The 25,772-nt window shown below is 40.4% G+C and overlaps 1 protein-coding gene across 1 annotated transcript in view; it reads left to right on the forward strand.

Moving 5' to 3' along the window:
* Positions 1-382: 382 nt before the first annotated feature.
* Positions 383-25,772, forward strand: part of LOC113641958 (glutamate receptor ionotropic, NMDA 2D) — a 69,157-nt gene continuing 43,767 nt past the window's right edge. Inside the window, exons 1-5 of the mRNA XM_027145169.2 lie at positions 383-629; positions 17,152-17,497; positions 18,021-18,227; positions 19,405-19,671; positions 23,906-24,234. Of these exons, the coding sequence (XP_027000970.2) occupies positions 17,210-17,497; positions 18,021-18,227; positions 19,405-19,671; positions 23,906-24,234 (1,091 nt within the window). The 5' untranslated portion in view covers positions 383-629; positions 17,152-17,209. The remainder of the gene's footprint in view (positions 630-17,151; positions 17,498-18,020; positions 18,228-19,404; positions 19,672-23,905; positions 24,235-25,772) is intronic.

The following is a 25,772-nucleotide window of genomic DNA, read 5'->3' on the forward strand; positions in this document are numbered from 1 at the left end:
ATGCACTTCTCAAACAATTAACGTTTAATTCGCCAAAAATGGTCGGTCGATTCAATCTGGCAACCCTGCCGCTCTGCGCAGAGGGGACGAGACGGATGAGGGGGTGATGGGGAAGGCTAAGGGTTTCTAGTAAATATTTATATTGCTTTATGATACACGAAGGCGAACGGTGATGGTGAAGCAGTGAGAAAGGGGGAAAGGACGCCAGCCAACCGGTTAGTATTATTACTGCACGCCGCTAAGTTTAGCATTCAACACGTGTCGCTTGTGATGGAGAGAGAGAGAGAGAGAGAGAGAGAGAGAGAGAGAGAGAGAGAGAGAGAGAGAGAGAGAGAGAGAGAGGTTGACGGTTGCTAGGTGACCGGGTGCATATACTGAATTTTAACAAAAGAGCTGGGAAAAGAGAGAGAGAGGGGAGAGAGGAGAGAGAGGAGAGGATAGGGGGAGCGAGAGAGAGAGGGAGAGAGTAAGTGAGCTCGCGAAAATTGAATCCATGTAGAATCTGTGTGTAGATGCATTTGCCGGGGGAGAACACGCCAAAAGGGATATAGCCCGAGGAAGATGATGTGAAGAGAACGGAGGGCCGAGAGGAGAGAGAGAGAGAGGGGGACAGGCGCGTGAAAACCGCAGTAAGTAGCCTACATCTGTAACAAACACAACGTCGCGCTGCGGGATGAGGTGTTTTTTAAGCGTCTTTGCGCGCGCGCTGGAAACGGGCGCACGGCGCGTCTTTGACGGACACTGTTGCGGTATTTGATGGGGATGCGCGTGCGGGTGCGGGAACACGTATGTCTGAAAGAGACGTGAGAGGGTGACTGGTGCGGGATGGAGTGGTGGAAGAGAACCGGCTCGCGTGGGGCTTTGACCCTTCTGTCATTGTCGTGCGCTCGCTCATAGGCCATAAGAACTATGACTTTTTTTTTTTTTTTTACACACATCTCTCGTAGCACACACATGGGCATGCACCAGCCGCGCGCGCGCATGTTTGCAGCATGTTTGCAGGAGACACTGAGACAAGCAGAGACACTCAGTCTTTGGTCTGTGAGCTCAATTGATGAATGCATGAAAGAAAACAGAATATGTATAACAATATCCATGGAATATTGAAGAGTGTTTTAAAATTCTGCCTCTCTGGCCGTTTGAACATTAGCAGCAAGAGCAAGAGCAGAAGCAACAGCAGCACGCAGCCTTTGGTCGTAGTGCGCTGTCAGCCCGCATCTCTCCAGTCTCCAGTCGCGTAAACTGCGGCTTTATCAATTTCACGGAACGCAGCTGTCGATAAAGCTCTCACTTGTGCGCTGCACACAGCAGGCTCTCTAACACCAAGAAGAATATGATATACTTACACTTGACCATAAATAATATACATCCAGACTGTTCAATTGCATACAAATGTGATCATGTCCAGTCCATGGCTGCATGATTTGGATTGGAATTGCAGAACACTGAGCCAGGTTCATTAGACTATATGTCCATGCTGATTAGTTGATAGGCCAACGTTTCTTCTTGTCACGTGATTTGAGAGAACCGCAGCAAGTGGATTAACTAAAATCATTGGAGTGAAGGCCTTCTTCATTCTATCATCCTCAGTAACTTTGCATCTCTCCACTCCGGGCTTGGGCTATACAAAATGAAAATATTGATTTTTTTCTTAACGGCATTTTTAATCAAAAGAAAATGAATGCTCAGTCCCTCTCAGCAGGCTTGACATACAACAGGTCTGTACTGTACTCAGCCACTTGTACTGTGGAGCCCTTGCTGTGGCCTCCTTTAGGAGATTAGTGTTACTGCAGAGTTTAATCATTCCACAATCCTAACCACTTCATCGACTCTATCAGACGTGTATTGGTTGGAACTAAACTCTACACTTTGGAACTAAACTCTGCACTGGCAGATATCCAGGAGGTTTGGTTCCTCATCGGTGTATACGATGTCTATACACAGGTTAAAATATTGTACGCTGGTTATAAGGTCTCAAAGCATGCCAATATAATTAGCATATACGGCCTTTGATCTAAAATATAATTTGCCAAGGAACTCTATATACTATTCCGCAAGTGAACAAATCACTGTTGTTTGTTACATCTCACCCAAATACACCAGAAATAAATCTGTATTTGTTCTGTAAAAGCAAATCTTTTAAATAAAAGTAAGCGATACACACACAGGCATTGCTGCATTAATATTATGCAGCTATTGCCGCTCATGTGTTGCCATCCGTGTCAATAGAGCTTCTCTCCATCAGTCTCTCGGCTGTTTTTCCAGGAGCAAGAACAGAGAGAGTAAAAGGAGACAATGAGAGTGGTGTAGTGATGGTGTAGAATGTAAAAATGTAAAAATTGAATACACATATAACAAGGGAGATGTGGCAGTAGCATAGTGAGGTTTGGATGCAGTCTTATAGCTAGGGGAAGGGGGGAAGTGTGGATGGAGTAAATGGCAGGATGGAGAACAGTGTGAAAGAAATCAACAGTGGAGAAACAGAAAGAATGAGAGAGGAGTAAGCGAGAGGAAGATGAGGGAAAATGGGAAGCGGGGGGAAGAGGGGACAGCTGGAATTGAGTGTCTGAGCCCAAACATGGTTGGAGGGCTCAGATTGTGAGATGAGAGAAAGTGGATTCACTGTTTCTGTTTGTCTTTGCCTTCCTACCTTCTTTTCACTTCTCTTTTTTTAAATTTTAAAATTTTTTACATTTTTTAACTGTCTGCCCTTTTCTCTGTAATGCTTATCCTGAAGTCATCCTCCTTTATATCTGTCTCCTTTATTCACTCCTCTCCTATTATTCCAGCACCTCACTGCCTGTCTCCCCAACATCTATCTATCTATCTATCTATCTATCTATCTATCTATCTATCTATCTATCTATCTATCTATCTATCTATCTATCTATCTATCTATCTATCTATCTATCTATCTATCTATCTGTCTGTCTGTCTGTCTGTCTGTCTGTCTGTCTGTCTGTCTGTCTGTCTGTCTGTCTGTCAGGTTGTCAGTCTGTCTGTCAGGCTGTTCGTCTGTCTGTCAGGCTGTTCGTCTGTCTACTCATGTCTGTGCACACTTTGACTGAATAACACTGCTAATATTTCCAGCCCACCCCAAACTCCATTGGCTTTCTTGTTTCCCTCCTTCTGTATCCCCTGTTCACTTAAATGTGACTAATTAAGGTAAAGCTCGTTAACACTGTACATCAATTAGTCTTTAACGAGATCAGAGACCAGTGTTTGAAAGAGATTACAGTGCTCCCTTCTCTGCCGGCTCCTGTGTGGTTTTGGTCAGGGCCGCAATGATAAACACGGTGCTAATTCACATTAGCCCACGGACACACACACAAAACCCTAAGCACGTTTGCACAGTGACACTGTTTTTGGCAGTGCATAGTATTCTTAGAGAGAAAGGCAGTGAGAAGAAAAGAGAAAATTGTGAGAGGAAATGTGCGGTGTCATTTGGTGATGAATGGGATCTGAAAATGGAAACATAAAGTGTTAATTTTAAAATGAGCTGCAAACGTTTGCTTTGGGAGAGAGTGACACTTGACGGCATCCTGCTCTCCTCAGCCATGAGTTTCTACAGGAAGCCATCTCTCACCCATCTCCACGGTTACCGTAACCACGGATATTCCTGTCCATGTCCACTACGGTCATGTACAGTAACCAGGGAAAACCCTCTTAGAGTCCCTTTGCTTCTAAAAACACTTTATGTGATTGGATTTAATTAAAAACGAGCTCACCATTTCCTTACATTCCATCGAAACCTACAGCTGCAGGCTCTTTACACACGCCGATAACCACAGTGTGATGTAAATTGTATGAGTACACCTCTGTCTAATTAGATTAGCTGTCATGAGTGTGCATGTATTTGATTCGATGCAGATACATGTTGTATGTTTAATGAACATTGCATTGCTGCCTAAAGGGGCCTTTTTCATTTTTTTTATTTATGGATTTGATTTTACTGACAGGTAAAGGCTAGACGTGAACATGACAGGCCCTGTGTTATGAGGTGTTTTCTTTCTTTCTTTCTTTCTTTCTTTCTTTCTTTCTTTCTTTCTTTCTTTCTTTCTTTCTTTCTTTCTTTCTTTCTCTTTCTTTTTTTTAACTGAAAAACAAAAAATAACCAGTATGTCTTAATAAGGACAAAAAAAATTTTTTTTTTAAATGATCTGCGTTTATGTAACAAAAACAAATATTAGGCTGCTAGTTATGTATTTCGGATGTAAGCAAATATGAGTCAGTCTTTCAGAAGGAAGATATAACATGCTTTAAACAAGTGCATCAGTACAATACATGGGTCTTGCAGGATTCATCAAAAAAATAAAGCAACTCATTTGACATTCATCACCATATAAGTGTTTTCATTTAGTCGTCCTTAGTAACTACCTGGTCAGCGTTGTGGGGGTTTACATTACTAGCTACTAATTAGTTTTTTAATATGGGAAATGAAATCATTTTTTTTTTTGAGAATACTGTGGGCAACTGCTGACTGTACAAGCTGAACAAAATCATCCGCACATCAATAATTGAGACTTATTATGAACACGATTTATACAGCTGAAGTTAAGGAATGGTCAGACCCAGCATTGACAAACCATGCTGACAGTGATGGCATTTCTATTCTTTTTTTTTCTTTTTTTTTTTTTAACTTTTCCTATATTTTCTTTCCAATTTAGTTTTGCCTGTCCCCTGCTTGAGAACTTCCCCTTATCACAATGAGGGAACTGGGGAGGGTGGGGCAAACACGTGCTTCCTTCAAGACATGCAAAGCTAAACGCCACATTTTTTATTTTTTTTTTGGTGATTATGCTGTGTTACAGGGCAGTGAAACGCAATCGGAGGAATATGCTTTTTTTCCGTGCTCAAGAGTATCTGCCCTGCAGGAACACTGTATTGGGAACATCTGTACATACAGTAATTGGGGATCAACCATCAGAATGGGGAAAAATGTTATCTCGGAGATGTAAGACCCAATAATTGTTACTGCCAGGCTGGTTTGAGTATTTCTTTAAATAATAATTTCCTTGGATTTTCATATACAACAGCTTCTAGGGTTTACTCCAAAAATCCAGACAGCACTGGTACTGCATATGGAAATGCCTTGTTGAGGATAGAGCTCAATAGCCCGGTAGATGGAGTTTATGCTGACATAAAGGCTACAGTAAGGCAGATATCCACTCTGTACATTTCTGTTGAGCAGAAAAGCATCTCAGAATGCATGACATATCGCAGATGAGCTACAACAACAGAAGACCATGGCATGTTCCACGTCTGTCAGCCAAGAACAGAAAACCTGTTTGAGTGTGTTGTAGCTGATCGTGTGCATCCCTTCATGACCACAATTCACCATCTTCTAATGGTTACTTCCAGCATGATAAAGCACCATGTCACAAAGCAAAAATAATCTCAAACTGGTCTCATGAATATGATAATGCGTTCAGTGATCTTCAGTCACTTTCTCAGTAGAATCCAATACAACACCTTAGCGGTAGAACAGGAGCTTCACAGCATAAAATATATGCAGGAATTGTGTGATGTAGTTATGTCAACATGGACCAGAATCTCAAAGGAACGTTTCTAGCATCTTGTGGAATTCATGTCATGAAGAGTTCTGATAGATTTCTGCAAATGGCTAGTGTCTCTCTGATTGACAGAGGAGACAGTGTATACCTATTTATAACTAAGTCTACGTATTTATACTCTTTATAAACACCTATACACCTGATCATTACTTCAATCATCCATACAGTTTATCAGCCAATCGTGTGACAGCTAGAGATTAGAGATAAGAGATTCAGTTGCCTCTGTGCCTTTGACCATGGCTTGGAAGTTGGCTCCAGATGGGCTTGTTTAAATATTTTAGAAGCTGCTGATCTTCTGGGATTTTCACACACACAACAGTCTCTGGAGTTTACACAGAATGGTGCAGGAAAAAAAAAAGAATCCAGAGAGTGGCAGTTCTGTGGGTGGAAACGCGGTTGAAAAGGAACATCAGAATAGAATGGGAAGACCTGTTGAGTTGACAGGATGTCTACAGTAACTCAAATAAACACTCACAGCCACGGTGAACAGTAAAGTGTCTCACATGGCACAAGTCAAACCCATGCTGGTCTACAACAGAAGAAGAGCACTGTCTCAGAGTCCAGTGAAGCTGCAGTGAGCACAGTTTCACCTTAACTGAACACAAAACTGAACTAGTCTGAGTGGATTAAGAAGAGCCTTTATGTTGAGCACTGATCAGGTCACGTTGTGCACTGATCTGGTCAAGCTTGTGAGTCTTGTCTGCAGTGAGAAGCTGTAGTATGAGATTGAAAAGGGATTTGCCCCCAACATTTTTTAAACAAACTTTGCGATATTGCTACATGTATTGATGTCCAATGATTACCTCCTAACTATAAATTTCTAACTACTTGCATCCTGCAATTTGTGTGGGATTCCATTCTTTTAAGCAGTTATACATAGTCATGGTTGAAAATTGTCCATTACCTCATTTTATGGTTTGTACGATTTAGTGGCTGTGTAAGTTAATAATAACAATACAATTACTACAAATAATGAAGTTTAGGTTTTGCAGCTTAACTCATAAATGGACCCGAGTGGGAACATTTCTTACTGGAAAACTGAAGCCTTTAATGTGTTTCATGTATCTTCTTTGTACCATTGTTTTTTTTTTTTGCCCGGTGATATTAATAGCTACTCTCCTTTATGTGCATACGCAGGACTTGTCACTTTCTTATATTCCCTTTCATCTGGCAGTTATGGCACACCTTTAACAATGTCACTTCTTTTCAAATATGCAGATCAATTGTACACGTTTGGAAACCTGTGAGCCAGATTGCTCGCAAGAATGAATAACATAGCGAGGTTGGAGTGCAAGGTATTCAGTCTCCTGTGTGTCAGAATGTTAATCGCAGTTGTCAGAAATGCGCGTGTCGGACCAAAGGTTCCCGTGACGGTTTCCTTGTTATGATAATGACACCAGTGTGCGGACATTGACCTTTAATAATGACCGTGTCTGACAAAGTGTTGGATTTCCTTGGAGCACCATACTAACACAAACTAGGCTATATGTCATAAGCCTCGTTTGAGTGTGTGTTTGGAGTGTGTGACTCCACTACTACTACTACTACTACAGTATGTGTCTGTATCACACTATATTGGAGTTGCTACTGTATATCTACAGTAGGTCTGTCACTTAATACACGTTGAAATCTGTCTGCTGAGTAAAGTGTATGCTGCCATTTTGTTCGTAGAGCTCCAGACTCGTGTGAAGGTTTGTCTGGGTGTTTACATACAGTATGCATCGTTTTGTATACATGTACATCTAAATCATATATTACATGCTGATGGGAGCCTCCATCTGTTCATCTGTACGTCTGGGCAGGTGTATTGGTATTTGTGGTTGCATGCCATGGAAGGTACAGGGAAAGATGACAGCTGTGTGTGTGTGTGTGTGTGTGTGTGTGTGTGTGTGTGTGTGTGTGTGTGTGTGTTCACGTATGCATGTGTGTGCTAGTGCCCATGAAGTGTGTGTCGATGTGCACAGTGTGAATCCAGTCTCTTTCTTGCCACATAGTGTGCGTAAGGATTTGGCAGATGTGTGAAAGCATGAGTGTGTGTGGATACATGACTGAATTTTGAGTAGCCGCTTTATACAAGTGGTCACCGCTGATAATGTACAAAGAGGATCCGCAAATGGATCCAGTTTACTTGAGGGATTTCCCCAGACATCCTGCTTCTTTGTGAAGTGTGTGTGGTGCGCCGAATACAAAAATACGCAGAGGATTTGGTGCTTTGTGTGTTTTGACCCAAGGTGAAAATGTGTGTGTTTACTATATGCTCACAATCCATCTCCTCAGTTAATCCTAACATTCTTCTAAAGCTGTGGTGTACAGATGTGTTCGGAATCAGACATATGCTCGAAAGGTAATAAATGAAATAGAGATTTCTATGTGATTAGCAATGTCTTGAATTTCTTCTCTACAAAGTAATCATTTCAAAATAACCCAGAATAATGGAAAAGCTTCATTTAATAGGACATTAACCATAAAACATTTTCACTTGACTAGACCGTTATCAGTGCATGATAAACATTTAAATATAGTCTGATTTCTGACTGCTCATCAAACCAAATTACTTTCTTGGGATTGGAAAGCTTACAAAGCATCGTGACACTTCTAAAGGGACTCCTTCCATAACTGTTCAATAAATATCTCCTAGCTAAAAAACACATCGCAACTATTTTACTTTTTTAAACACATATTTTTCAGTTATATACAAAAACAACTCACACCTTCTGTTCATTCAGATTTGACCATTCAATTGTGCTTTGGAATAGCAGTAATTAACTAAGGATAATGTTTTTTTAATAGATAATACAAGCTTGTCACCGCTCGAGGAAGTTCTGTTGTTATATAGAGCCTCTGTGTTCTGTAAATAACCCAAAAGGAAGGGTTTCCAAACAAAGTATGCACTTTAATGCCAAATGAGTCTATAAACTTTTATGTAGATGCAACCAGACTAATGTGGTTCAACATTTTAATGCAATATCACTTATTTATCACAAATTATGAATGAGATTTGATCAGAACCGGAGATAAACAGTATCGCAAAATTGCGAGGATGTTAGTGCTAACCGGTTTTCTGTAGTTTCTACCACCGAGTCAAAACAACTGCAAATTCATTTCCAGCCACAGATGACCTGGAGCATATTGTTTAAATGATCTATCTCTTTGGATACTATATATGTATATATATATTTAAGCACTCTTTTTAACCGTATACAGTATATTTTAAAGAAAACATTCATGACTTTGTTTTGTAAACTTTTTGTTTGTAACTCGTTATCAGTCTGGACATCTCGATCTTTTAATTGTTTAAGAATATTTATGATTTTTTCTGTAAAGACATGTTTCAATGTGTTTTATTCCTCTTATACTTTATTTTATATATACATTTTATACTATATTTCATTTTTAATTCCACTTCATGCGAGACAAGTTCTTTCTTCTTACTTACGTTAGAGAGCTAGGAATATTCGCTTCTTCTCATCAGCTTCTTTTATTTTTCTCTCAAATGCAGCTTGATATGTTTCCACGATACTGCAAAGCCTTGTGTCTGAGAAAGGTACAGCTACAGCTAAAGCTAGAAAAAAGCACATTCAAATAAACCTGCTGTTTGCTTTGCAACTGGAACTACTGTCTGTGACTTTAAAGAAAGCGATTTAACATGTACAGAGTCAGGAATTCAACAAAGCTATGCTACAGTATAATATTCAGTTATTCATCTTAAACCATATTAGTCAGTCATTGTTCTAAATGATTCTGTAACTAATAGGAAAGGTGTGAAGCTTGAAGTGTGAGAGATGTAAGTCTGGAAAGAGAAATTGATCCCAAGAGGGGATTAAATGGGTTAAAATGTGTTTAAACTACAGACCGACCCGCTCCTGCAGTCTGCAGTACCGACCTGTGAACTTGCAAGCTGGACCAGCTGCGTTCATTTTTGCCCACAAGCTCAGCACATAGTCTAGCACCCAGCACCTACTGCCAAATAGCTGCGTAGTGCAGATCTGCCCCGCCGAAGCTTCTACAGAGCCAACTACCCGCTAATAGAGGTGTTCGGGAAGCCATTCATCATCGCTGCGCTTCTGAAAAGCAGCCAGCTTTGTAAGAATGGAGTAGAAAATGGGACGCAGCCATGGATGTTTGTGAATGGGGCTAAGCAGAGGTGGATATGCAGCTGGCAATAGTGAAATATGCTACAGTGAAATTTGTGCTGTAATTGGAGGTCAAATGAAAATACTCTATATCTTTAAATGGAACAGTAGTGATTAGATCAAACCAAATAGAAAAGTAAATTAAAGAAAATTAAATTAGAGTCAATGGATGGCTTAGGAGAGTGAAGGGAGAAGAGGTTTTTTTTTTTTTTAATGGAGGTTTTCAATTTTTTTTTTATGTGAGTGGAAAACTTGATATTTTTAAAGGTTTTTGCTTTTCCTAATGAGACTATTTTAATATGTTTTTGTAAATGGGTCAAAGCAACCATTCTGATTAGATGGACTCTATGAGCCACAGAGAGACAGGAACAGCATGTTAAGATTCTGGCCTTTACATTTGTTCACTCGAGTAGCTTTTAGAGCTAGTGCTAAAGAGACCGATGAGAAAAGAAAAACAGTGCAAAGAGACTCTTTGTAAATGGGTTGAGCATGAAGTGTCCTCAACTCTGCTAGCGAATATAATCTGAAGAAGATGATGAAATGAGAGACGAAATTTTTATTAGACCCTAAAACAAAGCAGCTGTGATTCTTAGTATACGTAGTTCACCATTGGTAGTTTCTAAAAAGTTGCACAAAATGAAATGTTTTTCTTACGTTAAAAAAATCCAATACCTAAAATAAAAACAGGGCTGCAGGTTAGTTTAATCGAGTCACTTACTGTATTTTGCTCTGCAGTACTTTCATGCAAATTCATATATTTCCAGAAAAATGTAATCGAAACCAGAAGCTCTGATAAAAATCCGTTCAATCTCTGTTACTCGCACTGATCCCACTGGACAGCACGTGATTAATTTGACTTTGATCCAGAACCATTTAATGGCATGGTGCAGTATGCAAACATCTTAGAATTTATGTTGAAGTGACTTCGCTTAATTCCATCGTGCACCTCACATATGCTTTAAAATCAGCCTGGAAATCTAGTTCTTAAAGAAACAAGCAAATATCAAATATAAGCCTAATCACTACGGTGTAATAAGGTCCGAGCGAATGAAAGGATTTCTGATGTCATTTACTTCCTCATATCAAATTCTGTCACATCTGTTAATTTCATAGTTATTCAATGTCTTCAATCTAAATTTCTTAGAAGAATCTTTTAAGTGTCATGATAATAGGTTACAGCGCCATAATTGCACCGAAATGTACCAATGTCAAATGTATGAAATTCATTATTTTATCCAATGGCTGTTGAGTGATTCAGTAATCTTTCAGAGCCCAGAGTAGTACGAATATAAGAGGCATTTATTAGTAAGGCTCCAGAACCAGTTCACTATGCTAGCGAGTGAAGCAAGTGTCTGGGTAAGAGCACTACAGACGAAGGAGGCAGACAGTATATTCATCCCTGTTACACCACTGCAATTATGTAATTCACTGGAGGTGATAAGATTACAACCGAGAGCTGTGTATACAGTATACGGGCTGGCTTGCCAAAGCGTATTTGCTTTTAATATTTAAATGTCTCATGTTACCTCTGTTGGCTGTTGTGTGAGGGCTGCCTCTTAATGATCGTTAGTGAAATGCACTCGGAAGCACATCTGCACTAAGCTGGACAGTGCTTCTTACCGAATAATGTATGAACGAATGATTTTGAAGTGTCTTACATAGTCTTAGCCTTTGCTGAAACCACACATGAGAAGTGGTCTCTGAGATACTATGACAACAGACATCAGTGGCAAGGTGATTTTATACCGTGAAAAGAAGTAAAGAAAAAAAAAAAAGGAAGCAATTATATAGCTTTGGCTTTGTTGCTAAGATTACAGCTCCTGCTTTGTGCGCTGTGCTGTAATTGAAGTTCACTGCAGCTCTGCATCATGCTAGTCCCCTTATATTTCTGATAATAGATTGAACAGTGTATAAATAGCGCATGCAAGTTTCATGTACAGCGGGGTAGAACAATGATTTTTCTTTAACGCTGTCTGAGCACATAATTGATGCCATGGTCGTTTGTCAGATGAAGTAGTTGAGATGAGGCGGGTCATCAGGGTGTGGGCACGATGCTTTATGACAGGTGTTTACACCCGCACAGTGGAGAGAAACACAAGTGCTGCTGTACCCTGGCAGTCGTGTGCTGCTGAAGATCCGCTCGTGCTGCCAGCCATAACGAGCACCAGGCGAATCAAGATCCAGACGGCCTGAGTGTGTTTGATTGTGTGTGTGTGCGCTTTCAGGTGTTTTACATTTGCATAATGCACATCAGCTTGAGTCTGTACAGTATGCATGAGATTATGAGTGTGTGTGCGTGTGTGTGTGTGTGTGTGTGTGTGTGTGTGTGTGTGTGTGTGTGTGTGTGTGTGTGTGTATATGTGTGTGTGTGTGTGTGTGTGTGTGTGTGTGTGTGTGCGCATGAGTGCCTGTGCGTCTGTATAAGCTCATGCATGCATAATGTGTTTGTACAAGTGTATCTGTGTGTGTGTGTGTGTGTGTGTGTGTGTGTGTGTGTGTGTGTGTGTGTGTGTGTGTGTGTGTGTGTGTGTCTGCGTGCGCGTGTGTGTGTGTGTGTGTGTATGTGTGTGTGTGTGTGTGTGTGTGTGTGTGTGTGTGTGTGTGAGCCATATTTCTGCACTGGACTGTGATATATACACACCACTTCAAAAATCAGTGCGATCCATCCAGGCTATGCGTGTTTCACTGAATACTGAATATGATCAAAGTAAGAAGCAATTAGCTCCAAACTAGCCATGGAAAGTGAATCAGAATTCAGGGTGTTATATTGCAGCACTGGCTGGCTGTGGGTGGCTTCAAGCTTCATGCAGCAATATGAAAGCATGCATTATTGATCATATTGTACAAATAATGATGTGGACTTTCTAACCTTTTTTGCTGGGAGTATCATGCTATGCAGCACTTTAGATTTCTGTGGAGTTTTGCCATTTAACAACTACAACAACAACAAATTGTCCAGGTATTAAGGCCTTAATCTTTGTTAGGGATCTAACTATAATGGGATGCAGCTTGGAAACTGTTAGATAATTGTATCATAAATGCCACGAATGGGTCCTGAATGACAATGATGTAGAATGACATTGGAAAGTGTCACAAGCCACATTACATGATTAGAATTGATATCATGTTGGTCATTCACCAAGAGTGGAAATGACACAGGACAAATGAACACAACTATTTAACTTCCTATATGGCTTGTTGTTCTGAAATGTAGAGTGGACTCCTCATAAGGAAGTAATGCAGAATATGATCATTAAAGGTCTAAAATGGCCTTACATTTGGACATACGTTTTCACCTATATTTTTATTTATTGCCAGCAACAAGTCTGTATATGTTACTGAACTGAATGTAAAACTAATAGTCTGATACTCTGCCTACGTAGCCTGAAGTACATCTGATATCATCTGTACACTTCTTCCCACTGGTCACAAGCATCCGTACCTCGTAGGTGGCAATTTGAGTGGCTATTCATACTTATACTATGAATAAGTGATCTTTAAATAAGATATAGTCTCTTGATGAAAAATGGTGTCCTGACATAAAAAATCTTCTTTTTTTTTTTTTTTTTTTTAATTCTTAAAGTTTTGTTTGAAACAGTGTTAGATAAGTGAGACATCCATTCAGATTTGCCAACTGTTTGGTTTCTGATTATTTCTGCTTCGTGAGGTTGATTGTAGTTTGAATTTCCTTTCAGTTCAATCAGTTCAACGTTTTGTGATACAAATGTACAGTGTGCCTTGTTCGAGGGAACATCAAAATTTAACACACAACAAACACTCTTAATATTTAAACACGTAACATATTAAACATCAAAATAGAGAAAAATTCATTTAGAACTCATCAATGACTGATTGTTACATGGTTGTTGGTGCCACTTGGCCTAGTTAGAGTTTTTCAGAACCTGCTGATGTTCTGGGATTTCAGTGATTTTTTTTTTTACAAAAACGACAACAACAAAAAAACTATAGGGAACAAGATATTAGCATACAGAACTACCTTGTTGATAAGAAAGGTCTAAAGAGAATGGCATGATTGGTTTTAGCTGATTGGAAGGTGATGGTGAATCAATCAATTAATCAATCAATCAATCAATCATCAATTGCTCATTATGTACAACTGTGGTAAGCAGAAAAGCATCTTTACATGCACAAAGCATCGAACCTTCAGGTGGATAGACAGCAGCAGCAGAAGGCCATATCATGGTCCACTCTGGTCAGTCATGAACGAGTATCTGGGGCTACTGAGGGCACAGACTCCCTGAAACTGCACAGTTCTAGATTGTAAAAAGGCCAGACAACATGTTTCAGCCTGCACTTGTCCAGTTACACTTAGTCTGGATCCACGATAGCCTCAGATTCCTATTCTTGGCTAACAGGACTAGAACCTGTCGTGGTTTTCTGCAGTTGAAGTCCGTCCACCTTCAGTTTCAGTGGCATGGTTGTACAGATTAACTGTAGAGATCCTCTGTCAACTCAAACCAGCTCCCCTGTTATCAACAAAGCTTTTCCACCTATAGAACTAGCACTCTTTTTTTCCCAGTGTTACTCACATTTTTCTCTTTTCAGTTGATTGAACTGAAGCTCTTGAGGTGTATCTGCATTGCCTTACATGTTGCATTGATTAAATAACTGTTTGAATGGGCAGGTTTTCATATTATAATGGTCAGCATTTGTGTGTGGGTAATGTAGTTACAGTATTGAGCTTTTTGGAGGTCCATCAGTACATGTATTAACTTGTTTTTATTGGAGGTCAAGAAATGTACACGTTTCTTGATGAAGAGTTACTGCCACATACTCCTGTTTGTTACGCATTTATATTGCTTGTATATCTGATTCATTTTCTTAGTGACTAACCAAAATGAAAATTCAATTGAAACTAGATTTGTAAAGTTCGTCACGACAAACTTTGATGTTGGCTTTGACAGTGCAAGTGTTCACAAAGCCGGTGCTTTTTGGAGGCGAGTGGACATAAGGGTCAGTGTTACTTTTGAAAGCAAGTAGACAGAACGCTAGGAGGTAAGTGGAGACGAGCATGTGATGTGATGTCATCCGAAGACCCGTGAGGAAGTTCCCCTCATTGTTCTGAGTGTTTTGATACATCACATGTCCATGTTGTAAAAAGTTTTTTGATTTTGCATATTTTGGGGGCGGGGTTGCGGGACAACCGAAAGGCCAATTGGTACACCAATTTAAAACTTTGTTCAGAGTATCACCCTAAAGGAGCTGGCCGAGTTTGGTGTAGATAGTTCAAAAGCTTGCCGAATTTATAATGGGAGTCTATGGGGAAAAAAGGCCACTCTGAGACCCGGTACCGGAAGTACCGGTACTCGGATCGCTTAGAAAAGTACAGTAACAGCAACAAAGACCAGGGTCTACAACATATCCGAATTTGGTTCATGTGTCTCGAAAGCCCTATGAGGAGCCAACATAATTTCAATTCAAATTTATTTGTATTGGTGTTTTTAACAATGGACATTGTCTCCAAGCAGCTTTACTGAACATGAGAAACATAATACAAAAAGTATATATATTTAGTATAATAGATACTTAATATATAAGACTTATATTTAAATGTGTTTGTATTTATCCCCAATGAACAAGTCTGAGGTGACTGAAGTAACTGTGGCACGGCAACACTCCCTTAGATGGAAAAGGAAGAAACCTTGAGAAGAACCAGACTCCCATCAGGGATCCCATCCTCATTTGGGGGACACTGGAGGGTGTGATTATAAATATACAGTCTGACAATTGTGTATTGATGAGGAGGTTGTTGTCTCAAAGACCACATGTAGTTGGCATCACTTTTTGTCCGAATACTTCAAGAAACAGAGTCCAACTGGAGCTACAATTCATGCCCAAAAGCAATTTTTATTCATTCATTTTCTACCACTTATCCGAAATACCTCGGGTCACGGGGAGCTTGTGTCTATCTCAGGCCTCATCGGGCATCAAGGCAGGATACACCCTGGACCTGGGTGCCAACCCATCGCAGGGCACACACACACTCTCATTCACTCACACAATCAAACACTACGGACAATTTTCCAGAGATGGCAATCAACCTACCATGCATGTCTTTGGACCGGGGGAGGAAACCGGAGTACCTGGAGGAAACCCCCGAGGCACGGGGAGAACATGCAAACTCCACACACACAAGACGGAGGCAGGAATCGAACCCCGACCCTGGAGGTGTGAGGCGAACGTGCTAACCACTAAGCTACCGTGCCCCACGCAATTTTTATTTATTTATTTCTACTGGAAAGATAATTCTAAAAACTCTGAGATAATTTTTGAAAAATCACTTTTATTATTTTTATTATATATTGATTGTAATACAGTACTTCTAAAATGATTCTTTCAAAATATAAGGGAAGGAAACTTCATTTGAATTCTATTTCTCTTTATGATAACTTACACGGGTTGAAATCACATTACATTTGAGTTATCTGATATCGCTCATGCTTAATGTAGAAGGCGTCAGTGCTATTTTAAAGGGAAATGGTGTATCTACAGTTTTTTAAAGTACCATTTACCAACTGCTCGTTGTGTCTCTTCAACCCGCTCCAGCCAGCCTCGTATTGCCAGTCACACCTGCCTGGCCAAAAACTATAGGGTTGCTAGTTTGTTTAAGCCAAACACGTTAATTTTTTTTCCCTATAGTCTTTTCCTCAAAGAAATCAGTAGGTTTAAGCTGAAAAAGAGAGCAAGCAAAGCAAGCAGTGATACATAGAATCCAGAAAATTTGTGGGAATGTTATTTTACTGAGCTCAGTGACCCCAAATGATTGCATTTATACCAAAAGTCATGAGAAACAGAGATGAAGAGTGTGAAGTGGAAGGGGATTGGGATGCTGGGCTCAAATTTCAGCACTTTATTTAAATTCAAAACTGATTTGTTAGAGAGAGTGTGTGTATATTTGTGCATATTTGTGTATGAGTCTGTAATATTAACTCCATTTCTTTCTATAAAATGAGTCTAATCATTTTGTGTTAGTGTGCCACTGAATGTGTGTGTGTATGCGTGTGTGTGTGTGTGTAAATATACACGTATAAAGCATAGGATTTTAATTAATATTATTTGTTTGCCATAATAACCACAGGTATAATGATAGCTGCTACATGCACACAAGCACACAAACACACACATGCACACACATTCGTCTCCTTCCAGCACAGCTATATCTGTCTATCAATTTTGGTCTCTTTCTCCATTTCTATTTTTTCCACAGTATTGCTCTATTTCATCCGGTGGCCTAAATAAAAAAGTTAATTTAGCTTTTTTTTTCTATTCTGGATTATCTTGTACGCACTTTTATCTTGTACACACACCTCTTTTTTGTTTGTTTTCATACCCAGTCTTTCTGGCTCTTCACCAACACTTTGGCTGCTAGATTTGACTCTAATCATTTTTCTTTCTCTCCATTTTGCTCTTTTTCTCTTTCTTAGGCATTTTCTATTTGCGCCCCCTGCTGCTCCGCTTCTCCTGCCCTCTTTTTTTGTTGCCATGGTCACAGTACCTGCCCTGCCTCTCCTGTTGGCCCTGGTGGAATGGGTTGGGCCAGCTGTCTCCTCCCCTCACCTCTTGCTCCGCCCCCGAGAGCGTGAGCGAGACCAGGTGGCACCGATGCACTTCAACATTGCAGTGATCCATGCAGGCTCCGTGGCTCAGGACGAGGCGGGAGTGACAGCGGCCGGAGGCAGGGTCCTGTATCCAGGCTTTGGCCGAGTGCACAGCAGCTTCGGGGAGAGTGTTGTCACCAAGTGGGGCTATGTTAATGTCATCTGGCTTCAGGTGGGCTAGGACTTGAAAAAGTTTTATATCATGTGAACAGAAGTGCAGTCGCAGCCCAATTTGGAGTTCAGTTGAGATTTTGAATGTGAATTTGAACAAGGATTTTAATAAAGTTTTCTTTATTGTAGTCAAATTGAAAAAGTTGACCATTTAATGTGGTGTATTGGATCAAATGGTTTTAGATCATAGTGTATACAGAGAAGTACATATATCACTGTATTGCTGTACTGATATTAGACTCGTTCTGTCTGTGCATTAGCTTCCATAATATGCTAATATAGTATAGTTAATATAGGATAGAATAATTATAGTACTGTATATATGCAATATCTCTCACTATGCCACTTTATGACTGCACACACTGTTTACATCTAACCATGTCTGGTTAGGAGTGTTCTAATATATCGTAAGAAAAATAAATAGATGCTTATGAACTCTTTATGCACATAATAATACAAATTGAAACTTGCAAGGTGAATTTAACTACAGTATGAACACTAATCTGAAACTGATCTGTTTGCAGGTGAATGACAGTAGTCCCAGGAGCCTTCTCTCCCAACTGTGTGACCTACTGGCATCCAGACCTGTGCAGGGGCTGGTGTACGAGGATGAGAGACCCCTCCCACTGGCTTCGGGCCCACTGTCTCCCATGCTGGAATTCGTCTCGGCCCAGACTGGCCTTCCTATTGTGGCTGTCGGAGGGGGAGCAGGACTGGGCAGAGTGCCACAGGTATGACGAGGGTTATTACTCTAATGGCTAAGAATGTGCTCACAGCAGAATGAAATGATGGGACTCGCTCACTAGAGGCTATGTAGATTTTGAAATGAAAATCAACTTCACACAACCCATTGGCTTGAATGAAGCCTTTGTAAATTGAAGTCATCTGGCAAATTGACTACAGCCACCAATAGTTTGACTGACTTGCTGAACCCTTGCTGAAACATTTAAATGTCTGATGTGGGACTATTTGGCATCGTGTCTGTTGTCGAAAATAAAAACAGTCCCATCCATCCATCCATCATCTACCGCTGATCCGGGGCCGGGTCGCGGTGGCAGTAGACTAAGCAGGGATGCCCAGACTTCCCTCTCCCCAGACACTTCCTCCAGCTCTTCTGGGGGAATACCAAGTCGTTCCCAGGCCAGCCGAGAGACATAGTCCCTCCAGCGTGTCCTAGGTCTTCAAAAACAGTCCCAATAATGAGATTGCAAAAAAAAAGGGACATTGCTTAAAAGCTGATGATATTTGATGGCTGTTGTCTTTTGCATGTGCTAGACCAGCAGTAAAAAAAAACAATGTTAGATTTGGGTGTGAAGAAACATGTGGAGCTACAATTGTCTATTACAATGTGGGACATGCGCTCTCTCATTCTTCTCATCTTAACTACAGTACGTTTAAAAACAATTCATACAACTTCTTTAACTTATATTTGGGAATACATTCAAGACAAAGCATTTTTTTTCTTACAAAATATGTATTTTAAAATGATTTAATCTGGAGAAATAGCAAGTTGTAAGGTTTTCCTAACAAAGGCCCTGCATGTCACCAGAAATGATATTTAAATCTGTGGGAGATTTGCCCAGCAGCCATTTGAAACCCATTCACAGTTACATTCCCCTTGTTGCCGCCTCTCCTTACTGCAGTGGACTCCTATTTCCGAGACACTTGATGAGAAATTCAATTTCCATGATGATGCAAACTGAAAATGAAGAGAGCGTAGTCATGGGAAATGTAGTTCCCCCCCTTAATTACTCTGCCAGAGGCTCTATCACCCTGAAGTTAATTGTAGTTAGTGTTATGTAAGAAACACTGTATAAGAAATTCAGTCCCCATGATGCCTTATAGAGGGAATGAATAGAGTGAAGACATGAAAAAGAGTAGTTATTTTCTCGTTTCATCATACTGCAGGAGAGCGGCTCTATCTTCCTGCAGTTTAGCACCTCCACTGCTCTCCAATTGGAAGTGATCTTTGAGGTGCTCGAGGAGTACGATTGGACAGCATTTTCTGTGGTTTCCACACGTCACCATGGCTACCAAGACTTCCTGTCTATGGTCGAGGGTTTGACAGATGGCTCCTTTATTGGCTGGGAGAAGAAGAGTGTGGTGATGCTGAATTTAACCGATGACCCAGGCGGAGTTCGCACACGCAGACTGCTGAAGGAGAACGAGGCGCAGGTAAGAATAAGTGAGAGACACGTTTCCTTCCATTACTTTCTTTCTCACTCACACAGCAGCTAATTCTCCGCCTCTTTATAATATTTTTCTGTCATTTTGTGACAGTCTATCTATCTGTCTGTCCATTCCCCTGTCTCTTTTTCTACTCTGTTTCATTACTTTTCTCCTGTCTCTATTTCTCTTCTACATAGCCTCATCTCGAATTGTGTCTCCTTCTGACCTGGTATCTCTGCTGCCCTTCTCCCATTCTCTGAATCCCGCTCTCTCTAATTCCATTCTTCTTCATCCTTCATCATTATTGGTTTCCATCAGCCATGCTTCCTGGTTTTGCCCTTTTCCTCTCTGACCTCTCTCTGTCCTTCCTGAGTGCACTCTCTTTCATTTTCTATTTCCCCCCCAATTGTGACCATGGGTTGTTATTGTGTGTCTGTGTGTGTGTATGGTGTGTGAGAGAGCCGGGGGTGGGGGGCGGGAGGGGGTATGCTCACAGGGTTGTTATTGTACTGTGTGGGTCCTGGTACACTGGTGTCAGTGTTAATATAGCTCTGAGCTAGTGGCTCTGCAGCCCAATGCCTTGTGCATTAGCCTCAGCCAGACCTGCACGATTTCTTTGGCAGACAGGAGCAGCCAGTGGTCCTCCTCAATTACAGCCATGTGTGTCCTGAACTCACGATTAGACACGCACACACAGTATACATCTGTACAGATATAGACAACCGAACTAGAGTGTTAAGGATTATAATAGACGCACTTTTCACAGTCTCAGATGCATACCAGCTGCATAACAAGTCCGTATTAGACATACAAAAGTAGACTTTCTTCCTTTTCATTGTGATTACATGGGTCTGTCTCTGGCTACTTCACTTAGTCCTTATAACTCCAAAACCAATAAAAGATTAACAGTTCAGAATCTTAGCTCCTCATTCAATCTCTCCTCCTGTCTCCTCTCTTCTTTCCACAGTCTTTCTGTTGTTCCACTTCTAATCACTCTCCATGGCATTAACTTACTGCCAGAAATCGAGCTCGCCAGAGCTTAATATATTATCAGATTTCCTTCTGCTTTCACACAGACTTCCTTTGCGTGCGTGTCCACACTACACTCTATATCCGTCGCACACTTTGTACACATCCAGCATCGCACACACTCGAACTCATTATGCTCTCATGTGAGTGTGTCCTGCTGGCGTTCGGAACAAGTGCACGCATGTTAAAATCCATTTCGCTTGTTTGCGAGCCTTTTTTTAAAAAAATTTTATACATTTAATTAATTACTTAAATAATTAAACAAACAAACAAACAAACACATAGAAAAATAGAATAGACTTAGAAATAGAAGTAAAATAGAAACAGAATTTAAATAGACTTAAAAAAAAAAGTCTGCAATCAGAATTTGCTCTGGGTAATTACTAAGAAATAAGTTGTTACTGCCTTCCGCTTTCATTAGTAGATTAAGCAGCTCAATCTTAAAAGATTAGTTTAATTTGCTGAGAAATTTCTAGTGCTTTTAAACAGAACCTGTTAAGTGGTATTTCTTGCCATGGAAAAAAGAACACACTGTTCAGGTGGGTAAAGTCAGGAGATGACTGCTGCTCGTGACAGGGCAATTCTGATACGCAGGATACGCTAATAAACGTTTAACTTGTCAAATTGTGTATATTACAAGAGTTGACCATTTTCCTGGAAATCTCTTATAAAGCTTAATGAAGCAAGGCATTATTAAACCCACTCGGTTCCTGGAGATGATAAATACATGAATCTTATCATTATCCCTCCTCTTTATATTCTGAGTCCGTGGGTGCCCGAGACATACTGGGAAGTTCATTTTCCTAAAGTTCACCCTGTCGTTCAGTGATCACTCTTTCAGCTCTAGCCTTTTACTTTCCTTTTCACTTTTTTGTGTGCCATTATACATTTTAATTTCTGACCTGCTGATGATTCTTTTTACTCTGTGTGTACTTTTCAGTGCAGAAATCACCTAGCATTGCTTTTCGTCTTGGTCGACTTTTAATCTCAAACACTTTCTGCTATTTTTAAACTCATCAGAATGGTAATGGGATAATTAATGTGTAACCAGTCATGTTTACCGAGAGGAGCAAAATACTATAATTACCTAGTATTTATTTGTAGTATATTATATATTGTACAATAAAGATTATAGCAAAATAGCATAGTTATTGTTTCATTATCCTATTTTTTATTTTCAAATATGTATAATGCAAATGGGGGGCACGGTGACTTAGTGGTTAGCACGTTCGCCTCACACCTCCAGGGTTGGGGGTTCGATTCCTGCCTCCGCCTTGTGTATGTGGTGTTTGCATGTTCTCCCCGTGCCTCGGGGGTTTCCTCCAGGTACTCCGGTTTCCTCCCCCGGCCCAAAGACATGCATGGTAGGTTGATTGGCATCTCTGGAAAATTGTCCGTAGTGTGTGAGTGTGTGAGTGAATGAGAGTGTATGTGCCCTGCGATGGGTTGGCACTCCGTCCAGGGTGTATCCTGCCTTGATGGCCAATGACGCCTGAGATAGGCACAGGGTCCCTGTGACCCGAGAATAGTTCAGATAAGCGGTAGAAAATGAATGAATGAATGAATGAATGAATAATGCAATGGTCATTATTTGTGTAAGCCGGAATCTTACCATAATTCCCATACCCTTATAACACATTAGCTTACTGTTAATCTCTCAGGTTATCTTGATAGTACCTTTGCAAAAAGGTTAGACTAGTTATTCAGTGCGTTGACTGGTGGAATACATTATTTACGTTTGTATAAGACTGAGCATTAGTAAGACTGTTAAAGTTGCAGCTGTAATTAGATCTCTGCTTGGAATGCCCTAATCAACACCTGGATGCTGCCATGCTGTCTAGACATGGTCTCTTATAGAGTTGCTATTCTAAGAAAGCAAAGAATATTTAACACTTACATGTGGTTCCTACCTCAGTAGTGTCAGCAAATCAAAACTACATGCAAATTATCTTGACATGCCAATCAACCTGATATGGGTTTGGCCTTGTGTAATCAATATGGTAGTTATGTGTCATTTGTAAACGTGCCGGCTCTTTAATGAACGTCTTTTATATAAAGAGCCAGCTGCGTATATACGAGCCAGCAGTGGCGTTACTCTTGCAATGTAATTCAATCAAACTGCTTCCATGGAAACGTCTTTTCAACATCTATCCGATTGTGTGTATAAGGGCAGCATGACAGGAGGAGAATGAGCCGCTGTATTGCTGTTTGCGGAAGATGTACAGTACTTCATAGGGAAACGTGATTTACAGGTTGATTTCAGTTATCAGAATGAATACAAATGAATCTTCTTAATGAGGTACAAACTGACAGGCAGGATAACATTATTGCAGGGATGCAAACTGTATTTTTCAGGGCATATTTATAGTCGGAATGAATTGTTCTCTGATTTATTTACATCAATTCTTAAAGTATTGTTATTTTATTCACTGGACAGCAGAGTCAGATTTCATGGACCAATTTCAGTCATAATTAAGCAAAGAAGAACATTTTTAGAGCATGATTAAAAATGGCAATGAGGCATTAGGGAGCTAAAAGAGTTGGCTGTTATTGGTGAGCGATGCTGAGTGAGGTGACTCACTGAAAACAGCTGGAATTCCCATCTCTACTGTCTGGTTTATTTTGTCAACCAGTCAGAATGCCAGGAGTGATGACTATTTCATTTTTGAAGCTCGTAACCCATGAGAACATCCATATAAATTTTAGCGTTGAGGCTAAGCACTCTTGCGTGAGATCAGGATATGTTCGAAAGCACTTGTATTTTTTATATGAAAGCTCTGTACAGTAGATAACTGGTAACTATGCTAGAGAATCTATTATCTGGATTAAACTGTTATGCTTTGGAAATATGGCAGTAAAGTAATGACATATTCCTCTTATTCCCCACTGGGCCTGTTTTGATTCTCACCATCTTTCTCCCCAGGCACATGCCACCCCCTTTTATGGGCATAATTATTCGTGAGCTGTGACACATGTATGCAGATATCTTCACCCAGCGTTGCTCTTCTTCTCTCATGTTCTGTCTGCTTTTTAAGTCTTTTCTAATTTCCCGAAATCTCTGACCTATTTCTGATCTTCTGTCCTTCCACCACAAATGATCTCTTCCTCACTTCGCTTTGTCTCTGTATTCAGTCTGAGTCTCCGTGTATTGACCTCTATGCTCTAACTAGTTCTCAATCGCTTACGCTCTTTCTCTTTTCCTCTCCCCCAGGTCCGACTGCTGTACTGCTCCCAGGAGGAGGCCGAGCAGGTGTTTCACGCAGCGTGGGCTGCTGGGCAGGCTGGTGCATCTCATATGTGGTTTGCTGTCGGCCCGGCGCTGTCTGAGTTGGGTGTGAATGGCCTGCCCAGCCGCCTTTTTGCTGTGAAGCCTCAGGGCTGGCGAGATGAACCACGCAAACGTATTGCCCGGGGTGTTTCTGTCCTTATACATGGAGCCATGGCCCTGCGCCAAGACTACGGTGCTACCAGTGGGCCGCACTTTGTCACAAACTGCCAGACAGATGGCAACAGAACTCAGAGGATTCGAGGAAGAATGAAGTAAGGAATAGTACTGAAAATGACTGATAATTTGAATTTAAGAATGAGCAGTAATTAATAACATTCAGCCAACAGGCTCATATGGCTAACAGTGCATGGTATTTACTCAGATTTCGGGAATTTGTGCCATACATTGCTGGCTTGGTAGCTATTTTTTGACTGAATTATCCATGTAATCTAAACCAATCTGTTCATATCTCTCTCTCTCTCTCTCTCTCTCTCTCTCTCTCTCTCTCTCTCTCTCTCTCTCTCTCTCACTACAGATTGTCTGTAAAATTTTACATTATCAAAGCTTTCCTTGAGTAGGCAAATTACTTCCTTTGCCTATAATATCCCTGGGCACATCTTTTAAATATCATCTTGTTTAGCTCAAGGTTCTGTTTAGCATTCAGTTTTGCATGTTTTGTTGCAGTTATAAAAAGAGCTTGTATGGCATATTTAGTAATTAGTGTCTACATAGGATATCCCTGGGCTGCATTACGTCCTCTCTTCTTTCTTTGTAAGAGAGACCAGGGGCAAGAAAGCAGTCTGTTCTGACTTTCAACCAGGTCACAGAAACGGAAGATAAGAAACTGCTAGAAATTGCTCATAGAAGTGAAAACAACACGGGACAGGTGTTAAAGTGTAAATATAGCTCATAAACCCAAGAACATGACAAAGCCACTATATCTTAAGTACACTACATACTTGACCATCACACCCAGAAGTCACACTCACTGCACTTTGCATATGGCTGTGATTACAGTAAAGATCTACTTGACTTGATACGTGAACCTTCTCCAAACTATTGCTGCAAAGTTTGTTGCACACACTTCTACAGAATGCCTTTGTATGCTGTATCATTACAGATTTCTGTCACTGGTATTGCTAATGTTCCAGCATGACAGTTCCCCAGTGCACAAAGCAAGCTCCATGAAGACATGGTTTGCCAGAGTGGAACACCTTTGAAATAAACTAGATCACTGCCTGCACACCAGGCCTCCTCACCTAACATCACCTCACTCATGCTCTCATGCTCTTGTGGAATGAGCACAAATCCCTACAGACACACTCCAAAATCTATTGGCAGACCTTCGAGGAATAGTGAAGTTTATTATCACATTACAAAGATGGGACACACAATGTCCTCAATAAGCATATGTGGCTTTGATGGACAGGTATCCACATACAGACGGCCATATATTATAACTTAAAATTTAAAGTCTGAAATTCGGCCAGTAAATTTATTCAGTCATTTACTGTAAAAGATAAAAAGGAGGAAAATATATTAATATTAATTATAATATAATTTTAATATATTTTTTCCATTCTTTCTTGCTTAAAATATTAGCAATCCCACTATGCATTGTTTTTAATGTTTTCTTTAATATTCCATTGTTTTATTTTATTTTATTGTACAGCAATCCACTTCTCTAAATGTCCAATTTACAGTACTATTCTGTAAAATAATAAAACAGCATAACTGCTGTAAATTTGCAGCAATTTCTTTTCACAGTGCGATGCGATGACTCATGACTCCAAGATGGAATTGGACTTGC

The sequence above is a fragment of the Tachysurus fulvidraco genome, chromosome 3, assembly GCF_022655615.1.
Source record: "Tachysurus fulvidraco isolate hzauxx_2018 chromosome 3, HZAU_PFXX_2.0, whole genome shotgun sequence".
Taxonomy (NCBI): Eukaryota; Metazoa; Chordata; class Actinopteri; order Siluriformes; family Bagridae; genus Tachysurus; species Tachysurus fulvidraco.